The 22,035-nt window shown below is 35.5% G+C and overlaps 1 protein-coding gene across 1 annotated transcript in view; it reads right to left on the reverse strand.

Moving 5' to 3' along the window:
• The window catches only part of Fsip2 (fibrous sheath interacting protein 2), a 76,652-nt gene that overhangs the window by 8,705 nt on the left and 45,912 nt on the right, over positions 1–22,035 (reverse strand). The window contains exons 17-19 of the mRNA XM_033756358.1: positions 12,241–21,611; positions 8,401–8,880; positions 7,019–7,119 (exon numbers count right to left, since the gene is read on the reverse strand). Of these exons, the coding sequence (XP_033612249.1) occupies positions 7,019–7,119; positions 8,401–8,880; positions 12,241–21,611 (9,952 nt within the window). The remainder of the gene's footprint in view (positions 1–7,018; positions 7,120–8,400; positions 8,881–12,240; positions 21,612–22,035) is intronic.

A 22,035-nucleotide genomic window follows, 5' to 3' on the forward strand; every position in this document is an offset into this window, starting at 1 on the left:
TTTTTTTTTTGGTGTAAGAATTTCTTTGATTCTGTAGATCACTCAGGATAGAATTGGCATCATAACAATATTAAGTTTTCCAATCCATTTATTTGTGTCCTGTTAATTTCTCACGGAATGTTGAGTACTTTCTGGTGTACAAATCACTTTTTCAATGAAGTGTATTCCTAATTTATTGTTAGAAGCTAGCATAAAGGAAAATTTTTCCTTTTCTTTTTATAGAGTTCATTGTACATATATATAGAAAAAACAACTAATTTCTGTGTGTTGAGTTAGCATCCTGCTATTTGGATAAATTTTTTATTAGTTCTCATAAGATTTGGAGGCTACGTTAAGTCTTGTCATATAAAGTTATATAATCTGCAGATCATATCATCTGTGTATATCTTGGTCCCATCCTCTTTGTTTGAATGCCTTTTCTTTTCCTGACTAATTTCTCTTGGACTTCCACAACCATGTTGAATAAAAGTGCAAAAAGTCCTTTTTCTTTCTCCTGATCTTGGAGGGAAAGCCTTCATTCTTGCACACGGAGGACAATGTCAACTCTAAGTTTTTCACATGCGGTGATCTCACTGGAGCTTTTCCTTCTGCTCTAGGTTTGCTGAGTGTTGTTCTCGTGAACACGTGCTTAATTTTTTTTTAATTTCTGATAAAAGTTTTTTTTTCTGCATCAATTGAGATAAAAGGGCACATGTGTGAATGTGTTTTGTGCTTCATTATGTCACCTAGACTTGTTTTTGAATATTAGAACTCCCTTGCATTCCCAGGGTAAATCTCACTTGATGTTCGTGTAGAAATCCAACTTGCTGCTAGTTTTGGTTTGTTAATATTTTATTAAGGGCATTCTTTTTTCATAAATACAAATGTGGCATATTGGTTTGTAATTTTATTTCCTTGACCGTTCCTTCTGCGGCTGCAGATTCAAGGTATTGCTGGCATTATGAAATTAGAAGTTACATCTTCATTTTTCTGAAAAGTTTAATAATCCTGATGGTTTTCAATCCCATCACCCCTGCTTCTTTCTTCACCCCTCATGATGATGCCCCCCTCTACATTTCTAAAAGACTGTTTCCTGATATTCTATCTCTTCAGTTCTTTATTAATTTACTTTTACCTCTCTCATATAAGAGAATACCTGCAATATTTCATTTCTGTGTCTGGTAAATTTTATTCAAAATGAGGATTTCTATTAACCTGCAAATGACACTAATTCGGCATTCTTTTGTTTGAATAATATTTCATTGTGCACATATACCACACTTATCCATTCATCTGTTGATGGGCAACTGGGCTATTTCCATAAATTAGCTAATGTGAGGAGAGCTGCTATAAACATGGGCATCATTGCAGTACGTCTTTAACTTTTGGGGGCAGATACCCAGCAGAAGTATAGCTGGGTCTGGGCTGGGGATGTAGCTCAGGGGCACTGTGCCTCTGGCAAGCACAAGGTCCTGAGTTAGAATCCTGGTACTGAAGGGGAAAAAAAAGTATAGCTGAGTCACGTGAAATTTCTACTTGTAGCTTTTTTGAGGAATCTCCATAGTGATTATACTAGTTTCAATTCTCACCATCCATGGAGAGGGATTCCTGTCCTGACCTCCTTGCCAGCAATTGTAGCTTTTTTGTGTCCTGTATAGTAGCCATTATGACTGCAATAAGAAGGAATCTCAGCATGGATTTGATTTACATTTCCCTACTGGCTAAAGATTGTGAATGTTTTTTTACATTCTTATGAGCCACTTGTACATCTTTATTTGAAGTGTCTATTTATCTAATTTTCCCCTTGAATAATTTGTTATTTTGGGGCCTAATTTTCTTTCTTTTCTTTATATAGTTGGCATATTAATCCTCTGTCAGAAGATTAGCTGGCAAAAATCTTCCTATAGTCTAAAGGTTGACTCCTTACTTTGTTGATTGCTTTCTTGCTTTGCAGAAGCTTTTTAAATAATATAATACATGCCATTTGCTGATTCTTGGTATTATTTCTTGTGCAATTAAGGTTCTGTTCTGTAAGTGCTTGCTTATGCCTATGTCTTCAATTGTTTCCCCTATTTTATCTCAGCAGATTCTGTGTTTCTGTTTTGTTTTGTTTTTTTTTGTTTTTTTTTTTTTAAATCTGGATCAGTTGTGGTTTATATCTTAATGTCCTGCCAAAGCCTCATGTGCTCAGAGGTAGGTTTTGGGAAGCGATTGGCTCATAGGAGAGCGTGATTATGACTAATTCACTGATAGGTATGTACCTGAATGTATTCTTGGGAGGTGAAATCAGAGGAGGTGGGTCACTGAGCGCGTGTCCCTGAAAGGCGCATCTCCTCCCTTCTTGCTGTCTTTCCTCTCCTGTCCTCTCCTCACCTTTTTCTCCTCCCCCTCCCATATCTCTCTCTCTTCCTGCCTCCATGGCATTAGCAGCCCTCTTCTGCCATGCCTGTCTCCAGTGCCACCCTGCCTTGGAGCCCGGGCACAATGGATTGAAACCTACACAAGCTGTGAGCCAAACCTTTCCTCATTTAAATTGTGGGTGTTGGGTATCCATCTTGGTTTGATTTGAGTACAGGGCAATATGTCTGGGTGCAGAGTCACTCTTCACCAAGTGAGTAACCAGTTTTCCTAGCACCATTGGATAAAGAGGCTATCTTTTCTGCAGCATTCACTTTGAGTCCCTTTGTCAAAGATCAGAAGTGTAATGGTGCCTGGGTCTGCTAATGTGTCTTTACTCTACTTCTTTGGTCTACATGTCTATTTTTGTGACAAAGCTACCATGGGGTTTGTAGTCTCACTTGAAGTCTTGAACTGTCATGCCTCTTGCTTCACTCTTTATGCTCATAGTCACTTTAGCTATTCTGAGTTTCTTCTTGCTCCATATGAATTTGAGAATTATTTTTCTACATTCACAAAGAATAATGTTGGCATTTAGATTGGGATTGCATTAACTCTATATGTAATCTTTGGTAAATGGACATGTGACAATATTGATTCTACATATCTTGTGGAGATAGTTCCATTTTCTAATTTTTTTCAATTATCTTTCTTCAGAGTATTAGAGACTTTATTATAGAGTTACTTCATCTTATTAGGTTGATTCTCAAATAATTAAGTTGTTTTGAAGATACCGTGAATGGGGTAGTGTTCCTGATTTCTTTCTTGGTGGATTCTTTACTGGTTTACAGTAATTGAATTTATTTTTTGTACATGTTGATTTTGTATCCTTTTACTTTGCTGAATTTGTTTATTAGCACTAATAATCTTTTTCTGAAGTATTTAGAATCTTCAGGGTAAAAGATTTTATTACTTGCACATAAATAGAGTTGATGTCTTCCTTTTTTGTTCATATCATTTTTATTTCTTTCTCCAACTGCTCTGGCTATAGTTTTGGGCACTCTGTTGAACAACTGTAATGAAAATGAAGATCCTTGATTTGTTTCTGCTTTTAAAAGAAATGCTTTCAGTTTTCCCTATGTAGTATGTTGTTGGCTATGGGTTTGCATAAGTACATTTTATTAGTTTGATATAAGGTTTATCAATACCTATTTTTGTCAAGGTATTTTTTTATCCTGAATGTATGCAGGATTTTCTCAAAGATTTTTCTACATATATTCACATGATCACACAATTATTATCCCTAATTCTACTTTATTGTGTATTACATTTACTGATTTATGTATGTTGTACCATGCTTATATGCCTAGAATGAAGGTGAACTGGTCAAAATGTATGATCTTTTAAATAATTTGTTTAGTTTTGTTCATATTAAGCGATAATACTGAAAAGTATTTACCAATTACTTTCACTGTATTACTTCTTCAGTTCTGATTCCTTTATATCTTTCTCCGGTTTAATTATGCAGTTAGGTGTACTCTTTCTTTTTGGCTCTTTGTTTGTATTGGCCTCACAGTCTCTCTTTAGAATTGTCTTGCATATTTAGAATTCTTTTGCGTGGTCTTGAATTTCTTTAGATTCCTTTTGTCATGAGAGATTTCAATTTTTCCTTACATTTGTAAGGATAATTTTGTAAGACAGAGTAATCTGGATTAGCAATTGTTTCCATTCAGGATTTAAAAAACTTCACTCCATGCTACTGGCCTTTAAGCATAACATATCATGGAAAGGGATTTTTCTGAGCATGTCTGTTTGAAGTTATATTTGCTTCACTTATCTTGGTAAGCATTATATTCCCTAGATTTGGAAAATTTTCCTCAATGATTTTGAGTAATACATTTTTTATAACTTTAATTCCTGTCTTAATTACTTTGTCACTAAGTCAGAATACTGAACACCTACAACTCTAAGCAAGTAGAGGTTCACTTCAGTTCACACTTTAGAAGTTGTAGTCCTTGCATTTCATGCAAGTGGCTGAAAGGACTGGTGGAGAGAAGCTGCTTACCCTGCTGCAGCCAGGAAGCAGAGAGGATGAAAGGAGGAGCTGGGAAGGGAGCTTCGTCTTTCCAGGACATGCCCACAGTGACTGCCTCTTCCCACCAGACCACACTTCCTAGGAACGCATTCAGCTGCAATGCTCCCGTTATCAAATCACTTTCCCTGCACTTGAGGCTTTGAGGGGTCCATTTTAAATCTAAGATATAGCTTTTCTCTCTTGCCTCCTAAAAGACTCATGCCAATCTCTTTCTGAAAAATACATTCAGTTCACCTCTAAGGGTTGCCAAATTTGAACAGTTCAGCATTGCTGAAAACTCTTGAGTCTGAAGCCTCCTCTGAGACTGCTAGAAAACTCTTGGCTGTGGGCCCCTAAGTAAATTAAAGGGAAAGCTAAACATTCTAACTTACAACAGCATAAGCATTCCTATCCCAAAAGAGAGATAAAAAGAGTATGAAAGCAGCAGGACCAAAACACAATATGACATATTAAATACTTTATCTCCCTGTCCAGTTTCTGGGGTGAGCTGTGGTGAGCTGTGAATGCTGATGGGTTTAGGTGGGCACCCCTGTATCATTGCTGGTGGTTGTAGATTTCATGATTTCTCTCTTGGGCTGGGATCTGCTCAGTTGTTGTGGCTCTCCTGAGATGTTTTACATTCCTTTCTCCAACTTTCTGGGGGAGGAGGATGCACTTTTGGCCTTTTCTTATAGCATTGTCCTTTCAGCAACAGAGTGCCTGGCCTCATGAGCCTTCTTCTGAAATTAGACTCGAAGTTTTCTCGACCCCCAAAGCATTGCATTGCTCATGCCTGTATAAATACCACCATATGGATGACAGCAAGGTCTCCTGCCAGCTTGCACAGTAGTCAGGTACCCTTAAATCATGGCTGCAGAAGCCTTCAAGAGCCTGCGTAATTGAGCACTATGAACCAAATCATCAGAAACCAATTTCCTAGTCAGCCTTCCTCGAGCAGTGTGCAGACCCCTTATAACAGTAAGTCAGATATAACACCATAATCCAATCACATTCTAAATATGTGAGGCTTTGGGGGGCCATTCAGTTGAAACCAGGTTTCCTTTTTCAGGATATCTATAATTCTTACATTTGTTCTTTTAGAGTCATTTTGGAGCTTGTAAATTTCTCATGCTTTCTCCTGGTTTAGAGCATCACTGAGTTTACGCCTTCTTGTCCTCAAGTCTTGATGTTGTCTCTTTTGATTGTTCATATCTATTTCCATGGTCTTCAATTATACATTTCATTTCCAATATTTTTGCTTGATTCTTTCTTATAATTCCTAAGTCTTCACTAAAGTGTTCATTCATATCTTTATTTGAATCTTCTTTAAGCTCATTTATCAACCTTTTAAATAGAACATTTATGTCTTCTTTGAACAAATTGAACAGCCTATTAATTGCTTTGTGCAGCTATCAATTGCCTCATCTCTGGGTTTCTTTAACTATTCTAAAATGTGCCTTTAAAAATTTTGTCTGGCAGGGACAAGGGGAAAAAATGAGAACCAAGACCTGTCATGTAGAGGTACAAGATCCCAACAATGAATGTAACTGTACTGTATCCTTAAAATGTACCAATAAACTCAATTAAAGCTGAAAAAAATTTTTTTTGTCTGTAAATTCTTCCCCTTTGGTGCTAATGAGGGCAGCTTATGGGGAGTTAAGAATTTTTGAAAGTATCTTTTTGCCTTATTTGCTCATATTTTTACTGTTGTGTATTGAGAGTTGAAGATCAGTTGTGGTAGAAAGCTGTCAATACTGTGGAATTTCCTTTAGTTAATGGGTATCTCCTTGTTATGTACTGTTAGCTTTGGGCATGCTTAGGTTTTGTTACACCTATTCAATCTATACAATGTGTTAGGATCAGTTCTAGGTTCAGTATGCAAAAACGGAACATCTACTGGTTATATCAGCATCTACAGAAGTAACTATGTATCAACATATAATTTAAAACTTGTTTGACAAGTGCACATTTTTTTCAATAACAAAGGAAGATAATGGATTAGTACTGATGACAAGTGGGCTGGGATAGGGAGAATGAGAAAAAGGAAAAAAGAAGAAGTAAAGGAAGAAAAATGTTCATAAAGAAAAGGAAAGAGAAAAAAGGAGATCATGGAAAAAGAAATAAAAAATCGGCTTTTTATTTCCAGAATGGAAAACAAACAGGTTTGAGAGTTTATTTGCAGGGTCGGGAAAAATAAGAAAAAAGGAGCAAATCTGATTAGAGATAAAAGAGGTTGAAAATGTGTAATATACTTGTAGAAAACTTAGTTGAACACTTAATATATAACTCTTGGGTAAGTAAACCTGCAATGTCAATATATGGTATTGAATACACAAAAGTAATATTTACAATTATACATATACATATACCTCACATACATATTCTTAGCAAGAGTGAAAAATAAAAAATAATAAAAATATGTTTTGCTGATAAGTATTTATTTCATGAGAAAGCAAGAGAGAGGGAAGACTTGAGAGGGTGTGATAAGGGGAGAAAAGAGGAGTCAAGGGAGGGAAGAACGGCAAGGAAGCGATGAGCTGAGACTGAATATTTGTGCCTTTACAAAGCACCTCATGTTTCCTGTAAGTGCTACACTCAGATTTCTGTGTTTGTTTTAATTTCATTTACCTGGAAGATGACATGAGATCTTCTTGGTTGTATGAAGATGTACTCATAATTCTGTGTATGAAGTGATGTGTTGGTTCAGTAACAAGACTTCTTCCTCCATTCTGCAAATTTGCAAAACAAGTATTACACAAAAGTAGAATTTCATATGTAGTTTTTCATCTTATTGGACTTTTTGCAGTCTGATTCACACTTTAATGAGCAAAAGGTTCAGAAACTACTTAAAAGATGGATGGACCCTGGAGTTCCAATTGAAATGTTTTTCCTTACATAGTTCTTTTGAAATGATCAGTGAAGATATTCTAAATCATGAGACAGAATTTTGAGTAGATTTTAAACATAAACCTAGTGAAGTTTGAAGAATATGATTTTCTATTTTTAAACTTTAAGTATATCTTCATCATGTTTTACTGAGTTTGAAAAGCAGAAGAAAAGAGTTATAACTAGACTGTACTCTAGATATCACTACATATATTCTGGTCTACTTATTGGGAAAATGTCTGTGTCTGAATTGACTAAAGGAATTTCTATTTGTTTTCTCGGGCTCATCTCAGCTCTTGTTTTAACCTGGGAATCATATCAAACGAATGATCAATTCAAAATTGTCTCATCAGGGAATCCTAAACCATATATTCTCCAAACATAGGAACAGAACATATTTTTAAACAAGGATAAACCCAAAAGGTCATTGAAGGTCATTGTCCTTGAAGGTTTTGGAACCAATACAAGAACTGCTCAGTAGGGTCAGAGAGGAAGTTAATGGCTGATTGTAAGAATGATATTAAAAATGTTTTCAGTGACTTGCTAAATTTGGGCAAGATTGGAGACCATTATTTAAGAACAAACTTAGCTATGCAATATGTCCAAAGATTGCAGTCCATTAAGAGAAAGGATTTAAACACATCCAAATTTTTTCCTTCCTCCTTTTTTTTTCTTTTGTACTAATGTGGTTGTAAGGCAATTTCTATGAATATTTTAAACTCCTTCCTGTCTCAAGCAGCTCTCCTATCCCATCCTTTAGCATGAGACTCCAAGAAATGTCCAAATACAAAAGGGCTAGAATCTATAACTTTAAGTAATTACCAGGTATTTCTCCTAAGTGGTTTCCATTTCCCCCTCAATTTCCCCCTCAATTTCTAATTAATCTGGGTTTCTTTGCATCATCTGCTTTCCCTTAGTTGAGGTTCACTGGTATATTACCTATTTGTGAATATTTATTTGCTTATTTTATTTATTACTTATTTTGCCTATTTTGTAAATTACAGGCTCAAGAGGACCAATAATATACTTTGATATTCTTTTCTGCCTAATCAATGTACACCTTGGGCAGAATTTTTTATCTTTTCTCCTCTTTGCTGTCATGGGCAGTCATGTTTTTCACTTACCTTGTGGAATAATTTTTCCTTTGTGGGAGAGCGTGTTTTAGTCACGGTTTTGCCAGGCCCAGCAGCGGCTCTGTCACCCTGTGTCTTGTTAGAGCCTGTGAGTTGACTGGAGGCTGTTTCTGTACATTCAGTACATGAGGTAGATGTGGGCTGGGAAGATTTGGTTAGAGACTTTTTCACACTGCCTGAGACAGTCGTCGCCTTGGAAGAAACAATTTTGCTTTGTATGAGCTTCACAACTTCTTTCACTTCATCTTCAGATAGTTCTCCTATGCATTTTTGTCCAAAATACTCTTCTAAAACAATTTCATTTTCATCAGGAGTTATATCATCTTCTGTAAAATAGTCTGTATCTTCCTGATCAATATCATGAGCCACTAACCGAATGATTAGGTCTTTTCTGCTTCGAACATCTTTTAAAAGCTCTACCTTAGAGATATCAGGCTTTCTTATATTTTGAAATGAATTTCTGCAAACAGCCTAAAATTGAAGGTACAACAACTATTAAAAAGGAATATGTCAATCCCTTTTAGTACTATTGTGAAATAGCTATTTTCTTATGGTTTGCTGCAATTTAAGTAATGCCTTCAAAGGCCACTGACCGGTATATAAGTAATATATATTTTTAAAAGACACAAAAACCTTAATTTTCTGATATGATTTCTTTCACATTCAGATCATATTGCAAAAACTGACTTTAGCATAGGTTCTATTTTGCTTAAACTTTACATTTTTTTTTTTTACAAAATAGTTACCATTTTTGTCATTTCTCTTCAAAATTTTGCCATAGAAGTAGATAATGCACATTTTTAATATTAAGTATTTGATCATGGAGAAATTTAAATACATATATTTTAAAGAAAATGGTCAAGATATTTCCTGATCTTCACTTATAAAACTAATGAGTCGCCAAATGTGTGAAATCTGGATTTTTACTTCAGAACTTTCCACTCTTTATCCTTTAGAAACACTGTCCAACACATTCTTTAAAGCATAAATCTTTGTGCCTTCTCACTGCCCTTCTCAAATTTCCACTTCCATTTTCAAAATTAAAAACAGATCAAAGACGGCTGTAATTAAATAACAGAACTGCCCCATTACTATAGCCTTTTACCAAATGTAAATTTACTCAATACTTTTAGAATCTCAACTCTAAATTTACAGATCTTCCTTCCTTTTTGGATAATGATGTCTTTAAGGAATACCGTCTGTGGAAACACAAAAAATTTTTTTCTCATTGAGTTTATTGGTACATTCTAGGTATACAGTGCAGTTACATTCATCAACAGGATCTTGTACCTTTACATGACAGGTCTTGGTTCTCATTTTTTCCCCTTGTCCCTGCCCTCCCTTCATCCCCTTCTCCCCCCCCACATTTGCAAACATTTTATTTCCATTTTTTTCATTTTTCCTATTTTTTTCTTTCCCTTATTACCTTTCTCTTACCCTTCCCACTTTCCCTGAACCTTTAGTGTGGAAACAAATTATTAGAAATAATTATTTTAGAATTAAAAGAATCATATCACAGTGATATATGCACACCTATGTTTAGAGTGACATAGTTTGTAATAGCTAAAACTTGGAAACAGACCATTTGCCCATTAGTTGAAAACTGAATAAAGAAGATGTGGTTTTTCTATAAAATGGAATACTACTCAGCCATAAAGAATGAGAAATTAGATTCTTTCATAGGAAAATGGATACATATTGAGGATATACTCCTAAGTGAAATAAATAAATCACACATGTGTAAATACCAAATAGTTTATTTGGTGTGAAAATTTATAATAGTACCTAAGATCCTAATGAGACAATTGACAATGTGAAATAGGAAGAAAAGGGTTAAAGGTGTAGGGAAAGTGGGAAGGGTAGGGGAAAGGTAATAAGGGAAAAGAAAAAAATATGAGAAAATAAAAAAAATGGAAATAAAGTGTTTGTAAATGGGGAGGGGAGGAGGAGTGAAGGGAGGGCAGGGACAAGGGGAAAAAAATGAGAACCAAGACCTGTCATGTAAAGGTACAAGATCCCAAAAATGAATGTAACCATACTACATACCCAAAATGTACCAATAAACTCAGTGAGGAAAAAAAAAGAAATAATTCTTTTAAAAAATTCAAACAATCAACTTTGATCATCCATTCTAGTGGAGAAGAGTGGACTAGAAATTCCCAAATCATTCTACATAGCTGTGGTATTTGTTATTGCCAGAGTTTTTACTATGCGGATGGCAAGAAAGTTGACAATTTATGGTATTTCAAAGCAGAGAAGTAAATTCTGAGGCAACACAAAAATGTCTAGACTAGCATTTGATCTAGACTAGCGTTTGATCTAATTTCTTTTTGTCTTTTACTTCTCTGTCCATTTGTTGAGGACAGACTGTAATCATTCTCAGATTGCTGCACAGGTTTCATGTGCTTAACTGACTTATCTATGGCTGCTGCCCACCCCCATTTCTAGGTTTGTTTTGCTTTCTCTTAAAAAGACACAATTAATTGTTCTTGTTTAAGTTCTGCTTTCTGTAGTTTATAAATATCTTTAAAAGAGGGTTGGTATCTAACAGTAGGATTTGTTATAAACAATTTTATAATTGAAAACTGATTTGGGGTAATTATATTCTATAATCTTTTCACAAAAATTTTATTCCCAGGTGATTATTTATATATAAATGAGTATCACTAAATTTATGCTAATGTAATGACAACCTAGATGAATGGTGACTTTGAAATCGGAAGGGACCATCATATGTTCCAATGAACTAAGGATTCCTAAAGGAGGCTCAGTCTATGTCAATCTCAATATTTAAGTTTTAAAATATAAAGAAGAAATTCACTTATTTATGAGTCTTGAAACTTAGTTCAATGGGATGCTGAACAGTGTTGGAAAAAATTCATTCTGAGTATGTGCTCCAAGAAACATGTTTGTAGAAAACCTTGTTCGACATCTCCAGGGCACAGACTGTGCCCCTCAGCACACAAGGACCTTTTGGCAAAGGCCCACCATAAACACAAGACACTTTCATAAATATCGAAATGAGTCAGGAATTACTATAAGTTGACACATTTCCCACACAACTTTGTTTTCTTCACTAAAAGGTTTTGTTACAAAAAGAAAGTAACTTTTGACATTTTGAAGTCTCAGGTAATTTAATTTATTCATGGCCTGGTATGGGACTATAGGGAACTGCTGTGTCTGAACCAAGAAGAAACTGCTTCACAAAAATAGCAATGGGGGACCTGGGTCTAGAACAATGGTAGGAGAGGAAGAAAACTGAGTAGCTCTTGAGAGGATAGAGTAAATTAGAAATATCAAAGTAATTGATTTAAATCTTAACAAGTATAATGTAGGGGTTTGCAGTCTAATGTTTGTTGATGAATGTTATTAAAAGAAAAGGAACACTACTGTGGAGCTTTAAATGTGAGAATGACAATAATGGTAGATGGTTTCATGCACCCTGATGTTCTACCAACTGGCCCATTTTGAATGTCTTTAGATAGCCAAAGGAAGATCTAAAAGAATTATACAAGATTATGTTTCTTCTGAGTCTTGAAAGAGCAATTACAACTTCAGTCTGGTATTATTTTTAAGGCTATGTACTTACATCCCTAGTCATTAAAAGAAAGCTAGATTAAGTGGGTTATCTTTGGAAAAATAGCCCAAGACCTTCCGAGTGAGTCATAGAATTGTTGAAGCCAAGCCTAGTGAGTCGTGTGACTGTAGTGATGAGTTACTGCAGCCAGTTCTTTGATGGCCTTGGCAACAACTACAGACGTGCATTCCCACATAACTATTTGTTATAGGTCTCCATGTCACTTCTTTTTCTGCCATTGCCTTTGCACTTACCTCGAAGGGCTTTACATCCAGTCGACCTGTAGTCTTCAAAGAGGTACGTCGTTCTTTTTTTCTGTTCTCTAAATCAGGGGAGCTTATAGCGGTGTAACTCTTCCCATCTACTGATGCTCGTCTCAGGTCCTCTATGCTACGTCCAGTTCTTTTTAAGCATTCTGTCTTCATTTTCTCTAGTGGCTGAGTCTTTACAGAGATGACTGCTAAGTGCTGGGAAATAATATGTGGGTCTACTTTGATTGCTTTTCTTCCGACATGTGGAATTATTGCAACTGTGCATTCTTCTCCAGATTTATCTTCAGCCAACTCATTTTTGCCATCTATCATTTTCTCAGCATGCTTTGCTGTCTTTTCAATGATTCTATCAATGTCCAGATCTCCAAAGACGCCAGTGTATGAGCTTGTTGAGGTAACCCTATCTAATGGAACTTTTGAAATGCCATCAACAATTAAATTGGCCACCTTAGGGAAGACTGCATTTGTATCTTTTACGTTATAAAGTTCTTCATGGCTTCTGGGTTGTTGTAACACATTACCATAGACGGAATCAACAACCTGAGAGATCATATCCATTTCTTCTAGATTTGAAGAGTATTCTTCAGGTTCAGTAGCTACTAGACTAATATTACTTCTAGAAATTTCAGCTGTTACAGATTTTGTCAGTTGAGATGCAATTTTATTTAAATCGGGTTTTGATAAGCTATGTGTATCTTTGCTTGAAATACAAGGTGACCTTACTAGTTTAGCCAAGAACAAGGCCAGTGCTTCCTCTAAAACATTGGCATCTAATACAGAACACTTTTTGGATGAAGAGTGTTCCTGGGACTTAAATTTATCAACAATTTTGACCACCTTTTCCATAATTTGGACAGCTTCAAGAACTAATTCTGAACTTGATATTTCTTCTTCCATTTGAGGTTGAAATTCAGAATTTGAAATTTCCTTCACCATTAAAAAACCTATTATGTCGGAAAGGACATTGCTCTGACCTATCAAATCTTTAAACACCGAAGTATGGGAACCAGAGTGTGTTAAAAGACTGGCATAAACAGAATTAACTACTTTGTCAATAGTTGCACTGTCAGCTGAAGATACAGTAGGTGACTCCTTGGCAGGTCTTGTAAGCTTAATCTTACTTTTGGAGATAAATTCTTGGAATGAATTTAGTATTTTGGAGGTTATTTTTTGCATTTCAGTTTGTGTAGATTTGGTTCTTTCCTTATGTATTTTTGGAAACACAGATAAGAGCTTCGACAAAAATTTTATAGCAATTTCTTCTATTACATTATAAGACACTTTATGGGCATGTGATGGTTGAGGTGGCATAGTCTGGATAACATTGAAAAGGATGCTTTCAACAACGCTGTCAACTTCCGCACACTGATGTGGAGTTAACTCTCCACAAAAGTAATTCTGCAACTGATTGCCAGCCACTTCTCTTAGAACTAAGTCAACTATGGTTTCCGAAAGAAGTCTGCATCCATTCGATATACAATTTTGCATGATTTCTTGTGATCCAAATTGTGGCAAAAGATTATTATAAATGGACTGAACCACCAATTCAATAATTTCATCATCATTAGGATGCAAGGATTCTACATATTGTATAATCATGTCTTCATCTTTGGAAATCTCTGCTGCAATCTTACTTACTAATTCCGTCTGAAGGAAATCGAGTTCCTTGGAAAATCTGTTTTCATATGTTTCTGCTTTGGTGATGGTGTTGGATATTTTTGAGAAAATTTTTGTTAAAAGAGTAGAAGTCACATCCTCTAAAAATTGGTGAGGCAACATTACAGTATAGGGGGATATTGTTTGACATTCTTTGTTGGCTGTTTGGGCCACCTTTTCGATCTTTTTAACAAGACCTTTAGATTCCAGAGGCAAACAGGCTGAAACTGGAGCCTCATCACAAAACATCAAGTTAAGCTGAGGTGGAAAAAGTTCACTCATCACTGCACTAGTTAACCTTTTTGCTAAATTTCCCCCATTACTCTTAATGTCCTCACAAAGAGATTCAAGAGATTTATATTCTTTCAAAATATTGCAAATAGAAGAGTGAGTGGCTTTCCTGACCAGGATTTTATCAATTGATGGCATTTCATCTAGGACAGGAGTCTCAAGTGAAGAGAGTTTTTCCGTCACTTTCTGCACGTCTGGCATCTTATCCACGTTTTTCAGTTTAATGGTGGATGATGATTCATCTGCAGTTGATTTACTCCTGGAAGGTACTATAGGAGCTGAAGACACTTTACTTGCATGTGGGAAAAACTGAGTTCCCTCCTCAGGCCCAAGTATATTAATATGAGCATCTGAAAACTCCTTTATCAGTGAATTAATAAGTGTCAAGGCGGTGTCATAGAGTTCAGTTTTATTCTGATCATCATTTACACTTACACATTTTTCAAAAGTTTCCATTTCTGGTGAGGAAGAAAATAGCAGTTTGTTAACTATTTCACTGATAACATCTTCTAAAAATTTAGCAGGAAAAATTCCAGGTTTATTTTCTGGATGATCTGTTTCAGCAGCTTTATTGTCAACCTCCTTCTCTCTTACTTTCTCTTTCTCTTTTTGTTTCTCTTTCACTTTATTTCCTTCTTCTTTAGCACAGTCCTTTTTGTTAATTGAGGGAGATAAATTCTTGGTTGTAATGAGCTGGGTAGACTCCTTGCCAGTCTCCTGAATTACATTTAGTGCTTTATTATCTGGGGAGCTTTTACTGAATCTGTGTTTTGAAAAATCTGATGGTTCTTGAAGAGAAGACCTTAATAAAACATTCCCATAAATGTTTTCAATGATATTTTGAACAGTTTCATTGTCTGAGTAGTTTTGCTCATCCATATCTATTTCAGTGGGAGAGTCTGCCATTTCTTCAGTTCTTGACTTTTTGGTTATTTTCGAAGTTTTCTCTGTTGTAGCCTCAATATTTTTCACCTTGGGCTTCCAAGAAGAGAACTGAAAGTCCTGACCACTTTCTTTTATTAAACTTTCCTTGGTATTGTTCCTATTTTTTTCATTGTCTATTTGAAAAATTGACTTAGGTAATGCATCCTCATATGCTGGATAAGGAACAACTGAAAAACGTTTGCATATTTCACCACGCTGCAACTCCTCATTTTGGGGAGCTGGTTTTCTTTTCTTTGCAACTGTGTTATGTTCAAGTGTTTCTTTCAAATCTTGGTCCTGAAGCTCTTTCCTACTTTCCCTGGTAGCTGGAGAAGTAAATTTTGATGCATTCTTATTATTTGTTGGAGTCAAAATTCCCAGTTTATTTTTATTCTCTTTCTTTTTATGTGCCATACCTGCCTTTAGGTTCATAACATTGTTTTCCATAATGGTAACATTAGAGGTAAGAGCTGGATTTTGGATGTCTCCTTTTTTCACTGATAGGTCTTTAGTTTGGAGACTCTTGCTACTCATCGAACCTCTATCTTGTTCCAAACTGACTATCATCTTTTTGTGATCTGAGATTAGAGAAGTCTGTTTATGTGACTGTTCTGCTAAAGCAAGTCGGTTCTCTTCCGAGTATCTAGTTATCTGCATGGAGGTGTTCTCTGGTAAGTGTTGAACCCTTTGGGTGATGGTATCTGGATTCAGAAATGAAAGGAAGGTGGAAGACCAGTCTCCTGAGAATAGTGGTTGAATCTTGAAGGCAGAGATCGCCTTCTGGGCTAAAGTAGCAATCATTTCTACAACAATATTACTTGTATCATCCTTCTGAATATCATTAGACCCAAATTTCCCTATGAACTGATCATATACAAAACTGGATATATCAGCAACAATTTCTTTATTAATTGGTAGAAAACAAAATTTTTCTTCAGCCTGTGGTAAAACTTTAATTTCATTTTTTCTAAATTCTCCTAGGAGAGCATTTGCAAATTTGATAGCTAAGCTCACGACATCTGGCTCTGGTGGTGCTTTTTTCTTAGAATCATTAATAGCTGGGAAAGAAAAAAATTTTCGAACAAGGTCAACAACTACGTCTTCCAAAAATGCAGCTGAAAACAGAGAAGCCTGTGTTGTTCCTTTACTAGGTTTAGTAACTACAGAGGCACAGTTATAATCAGATAAGTAACTGCAAGATGTTTCTTCACCATGTAAAAATGGCCGTAAATGATGATCCATAATTTCCTTCATAATGAAGCCAGCAACTTTACTGAGAAATGACCCTCCGTTTTTGCCTGCACCTTTCTGTACTTCAGCTTGGAATTCAGGTTTTTTCAAAATATTGTCACATATGGAGTCAACCAAATTCTCAAGGACTTCTAACTGCATGCTTTCTGCATTCTCCTCCGCCGTGGCGAGTCGGATCTCATGTTCAAAAATTTCTTTTATAATTTCATCAGTCATTTCTGAAGCAGCAGCTGCAAAATCGTCATCTGCAGTCAGTTCTTCCTCTGTTGGTTTATTTTCAGTGTCAGCTGGAGGAAAAATATGCACCAGGAGCTTGTAAATCATATCTTCTAAAAGAGAATGAGGTAACACAGTGACCCAGGATGGTAAGGTGCTGCTGTCACTCAAGATGCCACTGAGGACATTTTTGATGATGATGTCAGCTCGAAGGGAGGAATAGGAAGAGGCCACTAAGTCTCCTGAAACTAATGACTGCATCTGATAATAGTAAACTTCTTCCAATAGCAAGTGATATATTTTCCTTCCTAAACAGGTAGCGTCACTTTGGATAGCCCTAAACACATTAATTAAAGATTTGTATTCATCTAATAATTTTTCATAAATCAAGTTGACAGTTACTTGAACCATTTCTTTATATTCCTCTGAAAAGCATAATTTTTTATCTAAGCCATCTGAAACTAAAATCTCTGATGTGGTAAATTCTAGAACAATCGATTTTACTAATGTTGTAACAATGCCAGCCATTTGGGCTTTTGCAATGTCTGGGTTCTCAACAGCCAGGACGTTATGTGTGAATGCATAAAGAATTTTGCATAAAAGCTCAGAAATGACTTCTTCCAAAAAGACGGCTGAGTTCACAATAAAAGACCATCTTTTTTGTTTAGGATCTGTGGCTTTCTGTTTGTAAATGTGATCAACAGAAGCTGAAAGAGGAGGTTTATCTCCAGATAAAAATGACTGTAGATGATGGTTAAAGATTTCTTTTATTATAAGACTTGCTATTTTTGCAACAGGTATATTACTTGTGCCTTTTTTATCTTCTGTGAGAGACTTGTATACATTTGAATGAGAAAGATCAGCATAAATGGAATCAATCATAGACTGTATATCTTTTTCTGAAATCATATTTTGTTTTTCATTTCCATGTTTAGTGATACATATTGCATTTTTTGAAATTATTGACATGATCTCATTTATCAGTTTTATGACTGTATTATTTAGGCCTGATCGAGAAGTGTCTGGATATTTTACAGTGGGTGTCAATGGATTTATCTGAGATACAAGCTGAGTGACTATTTTTTCCAAATGACTTTGTGATAGCATAGTAGTATATATCGTTGAAGCCTGTCTTCGGAATCTTGACTTACTAATATAATATTGGACTCTATGTATCAAAACACTTTCACTGAGTTTGGAATGGGACTTAAGAGGCAGGTTTGCTATAAGATCTGGATGAATTTGGAAGTCAAAAATTTCAGTCAAGATGATTTTAGTTATCCGAGCAGCCAATGTCCTTATGTCATTCAGAAAATTTTTATAAGGCATGATTTCCATTTCATATTCTTCTAGAACTCTACTATATACTGCATTAATGATATTTTTTACTACTTCTCTCTCCACTGGAGGCAAACACAACTGTTCCTCGGCATTTTCTATAACACTAACCTGATCTTTTGAGAATTCCTCTGTTATCAAATGTATGAGTTTTTCAGCTTTATCAAACAGTTCATCTTCTGAATCTTTCATTTGTACAATACCAACCACCCTGTGGAATATTTTGCTTAGCACTCCAGATACCACATCCTCCAAAAAAGTTGAGGAGTAAACACTTGCATAAAATGACTGCTGTCTCTTCTCAAAATGTGTGTAGGATGAGGAAGAAGAATTTACATCTAAAAATGGCTGAAGATGTTGTGCACAGACATATTTAATGATGAAACCTGCTATTCTATCAATAAGAACATCATTGTTGCTTGTAATAGTTTGCTTCACTGATTCTTGAGATGCAGAGTTTTGTAAAATATTTTTGAATACTGAATCAACAAGATTTTGAACATCATCTTCTGAATAAACGAACATGGTTTCCTGTTCATCTTTTGAAAATCGAATTTCATGTTGGGAAATCTTCATCCTAATATCACTGATTAGGTTGGAAGCAATTTCATTAAAATTCACTTTTGATTTATCCTTTGGAGCTTCTCCATATGGATCCACACTAGATGCAGGAAGGAATCTTGATAGTAGTACTCTGATCATATCTTCTAAGAATGCATAAGGCAGTAAGGTGTTATATGGAAGTAAACTCTGGTCTGACCTGGTAGATTGACTTACATTACTAAGGATATCTCGAACAATGTTATCAGCCGTAAAGATGGAAAAAGATGAAGTTGACAGATCACCAGAAAACAACGGATGAAGAAGGTAGTTTGAAATAGCTACTACAATTAAATTAGCAATATTTCTCACAAAAGTATCACTATTTTCACTCTCTTTATCAATGTTAGGGTTTAGTCCATACTGGTTCAACACATTTCTGTAAACTGAGGTGACGAGATCATCTACAATATCTGTATCTATGGACTTCTTATCATCACGTAAAATGTGAATTTCACCTGTGTCAAAGTGCTTGTTCACAGCATTTACTATTTTTTGTGTCATGCTTTCCAGCTCAAATTCAGTGTTGGGCCTAGGGCTAAAAATCTTCGATAAAAGTTTGGTAACCATTTCCTTTATAAGTAGATCAGGGCAAATACCTCCAAGCGATGGCTTCTGGGGCCTGTGTGATTCTAGGACTTCATCAAGAACCTGTTTATCCATATTAGACACTGGATCCAGTGGAGTCCCTGGCTGAGGTAAAACCTCTCCGCACAAGAATGGATGAAGATGACATTCAATAATCTCTTGAATAATAAAACTGGCTATGCAATCAAGCATAATTGGGCTTCGCTTGACTATACTTTCCTGCACTGAAACAGAGTCAGACATTTGTAAAATATTGCCATAAACAGAGTCCACCATCTTTTGGAGGTTCTTTTCTGAAGGGAGGTCTTGATTTTCATAGCCAGTAAACCATATTTTGTGTTTTGAAATGGCTGACATGACCTTATTTGTTATACAGGCGGACATTTCATTAAAATCTGAACTCATTACATACGTTTTTTCCAAAGGGGAAGGCTTAACAGATGGAGGAAGGAGCCGAAGTAAAAGTCTTCTAATGACATCTTCTAAAAAGGAATGTGGTAACATGGTGCTATAGCTTTTTGAAGATCTGGTTTGGAACGTAAAATTTCTTAAATTGCTTTGAAGCTTCTGCAGTATAGCTTCAGCTTCAAGAGGGTAACATGAATGAGTTCTGAGGTTCCCCTTGAGGGAAGATGGGAGTTGGTAGTCTGAAATTGCTAACAATATACCATTTGTTACTTGCTCAGCTATTGAAGCATCTTCATATTCCAGATTATTACCACAGGTCACTTTCAATTCATATTGCTGTAAAATATTATAATAAACTGAGTCAACAATCTTCCTGACCATTTCTTTATGGATTGATGGAAAATATAGCCTTTCTTCAGTATTCCTCAGAACAGTGATTTGAGCGTTATTAAACTCATTTACTACGTGGTTGATAAACAACGTATTCATCTCACCGAGCTGGGCCTCGGTGATGTTTGCATTTTTTTCCCACAAGGAAGTAGAGAAATGAAAAAACAACTCTGATATTATTTCCTCCAAAAACGTGGCTGAATAAACACCTGTGTTCATATCTCTTTGATATATGTTACGAATGGCTATTGTATCTAATTCCTTTGTTTTCTGTCCATTAAGAGGTGACAAAGAAGAGGATTTTACTGTACACTGTTTGGCCACACGGGGATTATTCAGGGATTCTGTCAGAGAAGTTCTGCCATAACTCATGAATCCTAAAGAACTCTTGCCTTGTCCTAACTCCATGAGTTTGGGCCTTTTCGCCTTTGTGAAACCAGATTGTATTTCTTTTGTTCTATGGCTCTCATACTTGCTTTCAAGCAATGGATTTTCAGGAGTTTCTTGTAAACTCTGAGATAATTTATCCATCAATGATTTAACTAAGCTGTGAGAAATAATAGTAAGTACACAATCTGATGACAATAAATCATGATCCATTTCTATTGCATCTTCCAAAAGATCTGTCATGCAATCTCCTTGAAGATTTTTGCAGTCCACTGATCTCTTATAATCATCAAGATCTCCATCTTCTACCCTTTGAAGTATTTTTAAAAGTTGATGAACTTCTGCTGATATTTTATTAGAAAGACCATCGTCAATACAGACAGTGCCTGTGAATTTTTCCAGAAGTGTCCTAATGAGTTTCTCACATACAACATTGAGAAGAAAGACTGATTTGGGGGAGAGCCCTTGGTTATGTCTAAGGATGCTATTACTCTGTTGATTACTTGAGGAAGAGATACAACTTCTTGCTATTTTACTAGAGTCCACAGCTCCACCTGGGAATTCATCTGGCAAAAATAAATCTATAATAATATTAAATACTTTATTGACTACTTCTTTGGATTCATGAGTTTTTAGGATACCAGTTAGGCTGTCTAACTGAGAAGTAAGATAGTTTAACTTCTCTTTCTGAACAACTTGATCAGTTTGGTGAGTTGATGATTCCCAAACTCTGGAGCCTGTAGGTTGGTCCATGGTATTGGTTTTATTGCAAATAAACCCAGTTTTGCTTCCAAGCATGGAGCATAATTTGTTTCTTCCATTGTTTTTAAAGTGATGATTTATTCCTATTTCTTCAGACAGTACTTGAATTACTCCTGTTAAGAGATCCTGAAAAAAATCATCAAAGTCTACAGAAGCTATTCCTGGACAATAAACGTATTTTGTTTTTATGGAAACCATTTGCTGTCCAGTGTCAGCCTCTATAACGTTACTATTATAAAGAATTTCAATAATGATTTCAGAAATACTTAGAGCGAGTTCGCTAATAGATAGTGATCTGTTCTCAAGTACTTGAGAATGAATCAAAGCAATCTTGTGGAATGACATACTTTGGATTTCCCATACTTTGTCTTCTTCTCTACCCTCTTTGGTACCCTCAGATAAGCTTGAAATTAAATGGCAAATGACTGACTCAGTGAGATGGTTACAGAATTGATTAATTGAAGAATTACTGTACATGCTTCTTAGAGGATGTCTTGCTTCACAGTTTTTACTTGACAGTGTAGAAACAAGAGATGCCTTCTCTGCAGTGAAAACCAAAAAAAGAAAACATTGCCATTTTTAGTATACATTAAAGGAATATTGGAAATTCCACCTGTGGTAATTATTTACACATGTTGATAATTACTTATACATGTATTTTGCCTCTGGAGTACCTCACTCTAAGAAAAGAAACACCTAAGGAAACAAATTGTGTTTTTCTCAAATATTTATTTCTGATGCTGCAAAATCTTAATTTTACTCAATAAGTTTAGAAAATAACATCAGAACTCAAACCTGTAAGCCATATGTTGGTATCATCTTGCTTATATTGTGGTGGGCTCTAAGATAGAAATTCTAGAGCAGAGAAATACTTTATAGGTATATTGGAACAAACTTTTATTTCTCTAGTGTATCATATAAATATTTTTTTAATATTTAAAGTTATGCTTTGTTTTACTTTAAGGA

This window comes from Fukomys damarensis, unplaced genomic scaffold (assembly GCF_012274545.1).
Source record: "Fukomys damarensis isolate Sample0158 unplaced genomic scaffold, DMR_v1.0_HiC HiC_scaffold_26, whole genome shotgun sequence".
Lineage (NCBI taxonomy): Eukaryota > Metazoa > Chordata > Mammalia > Rodentia > Bathyergidae > Fukomys > Fukomys damarensis.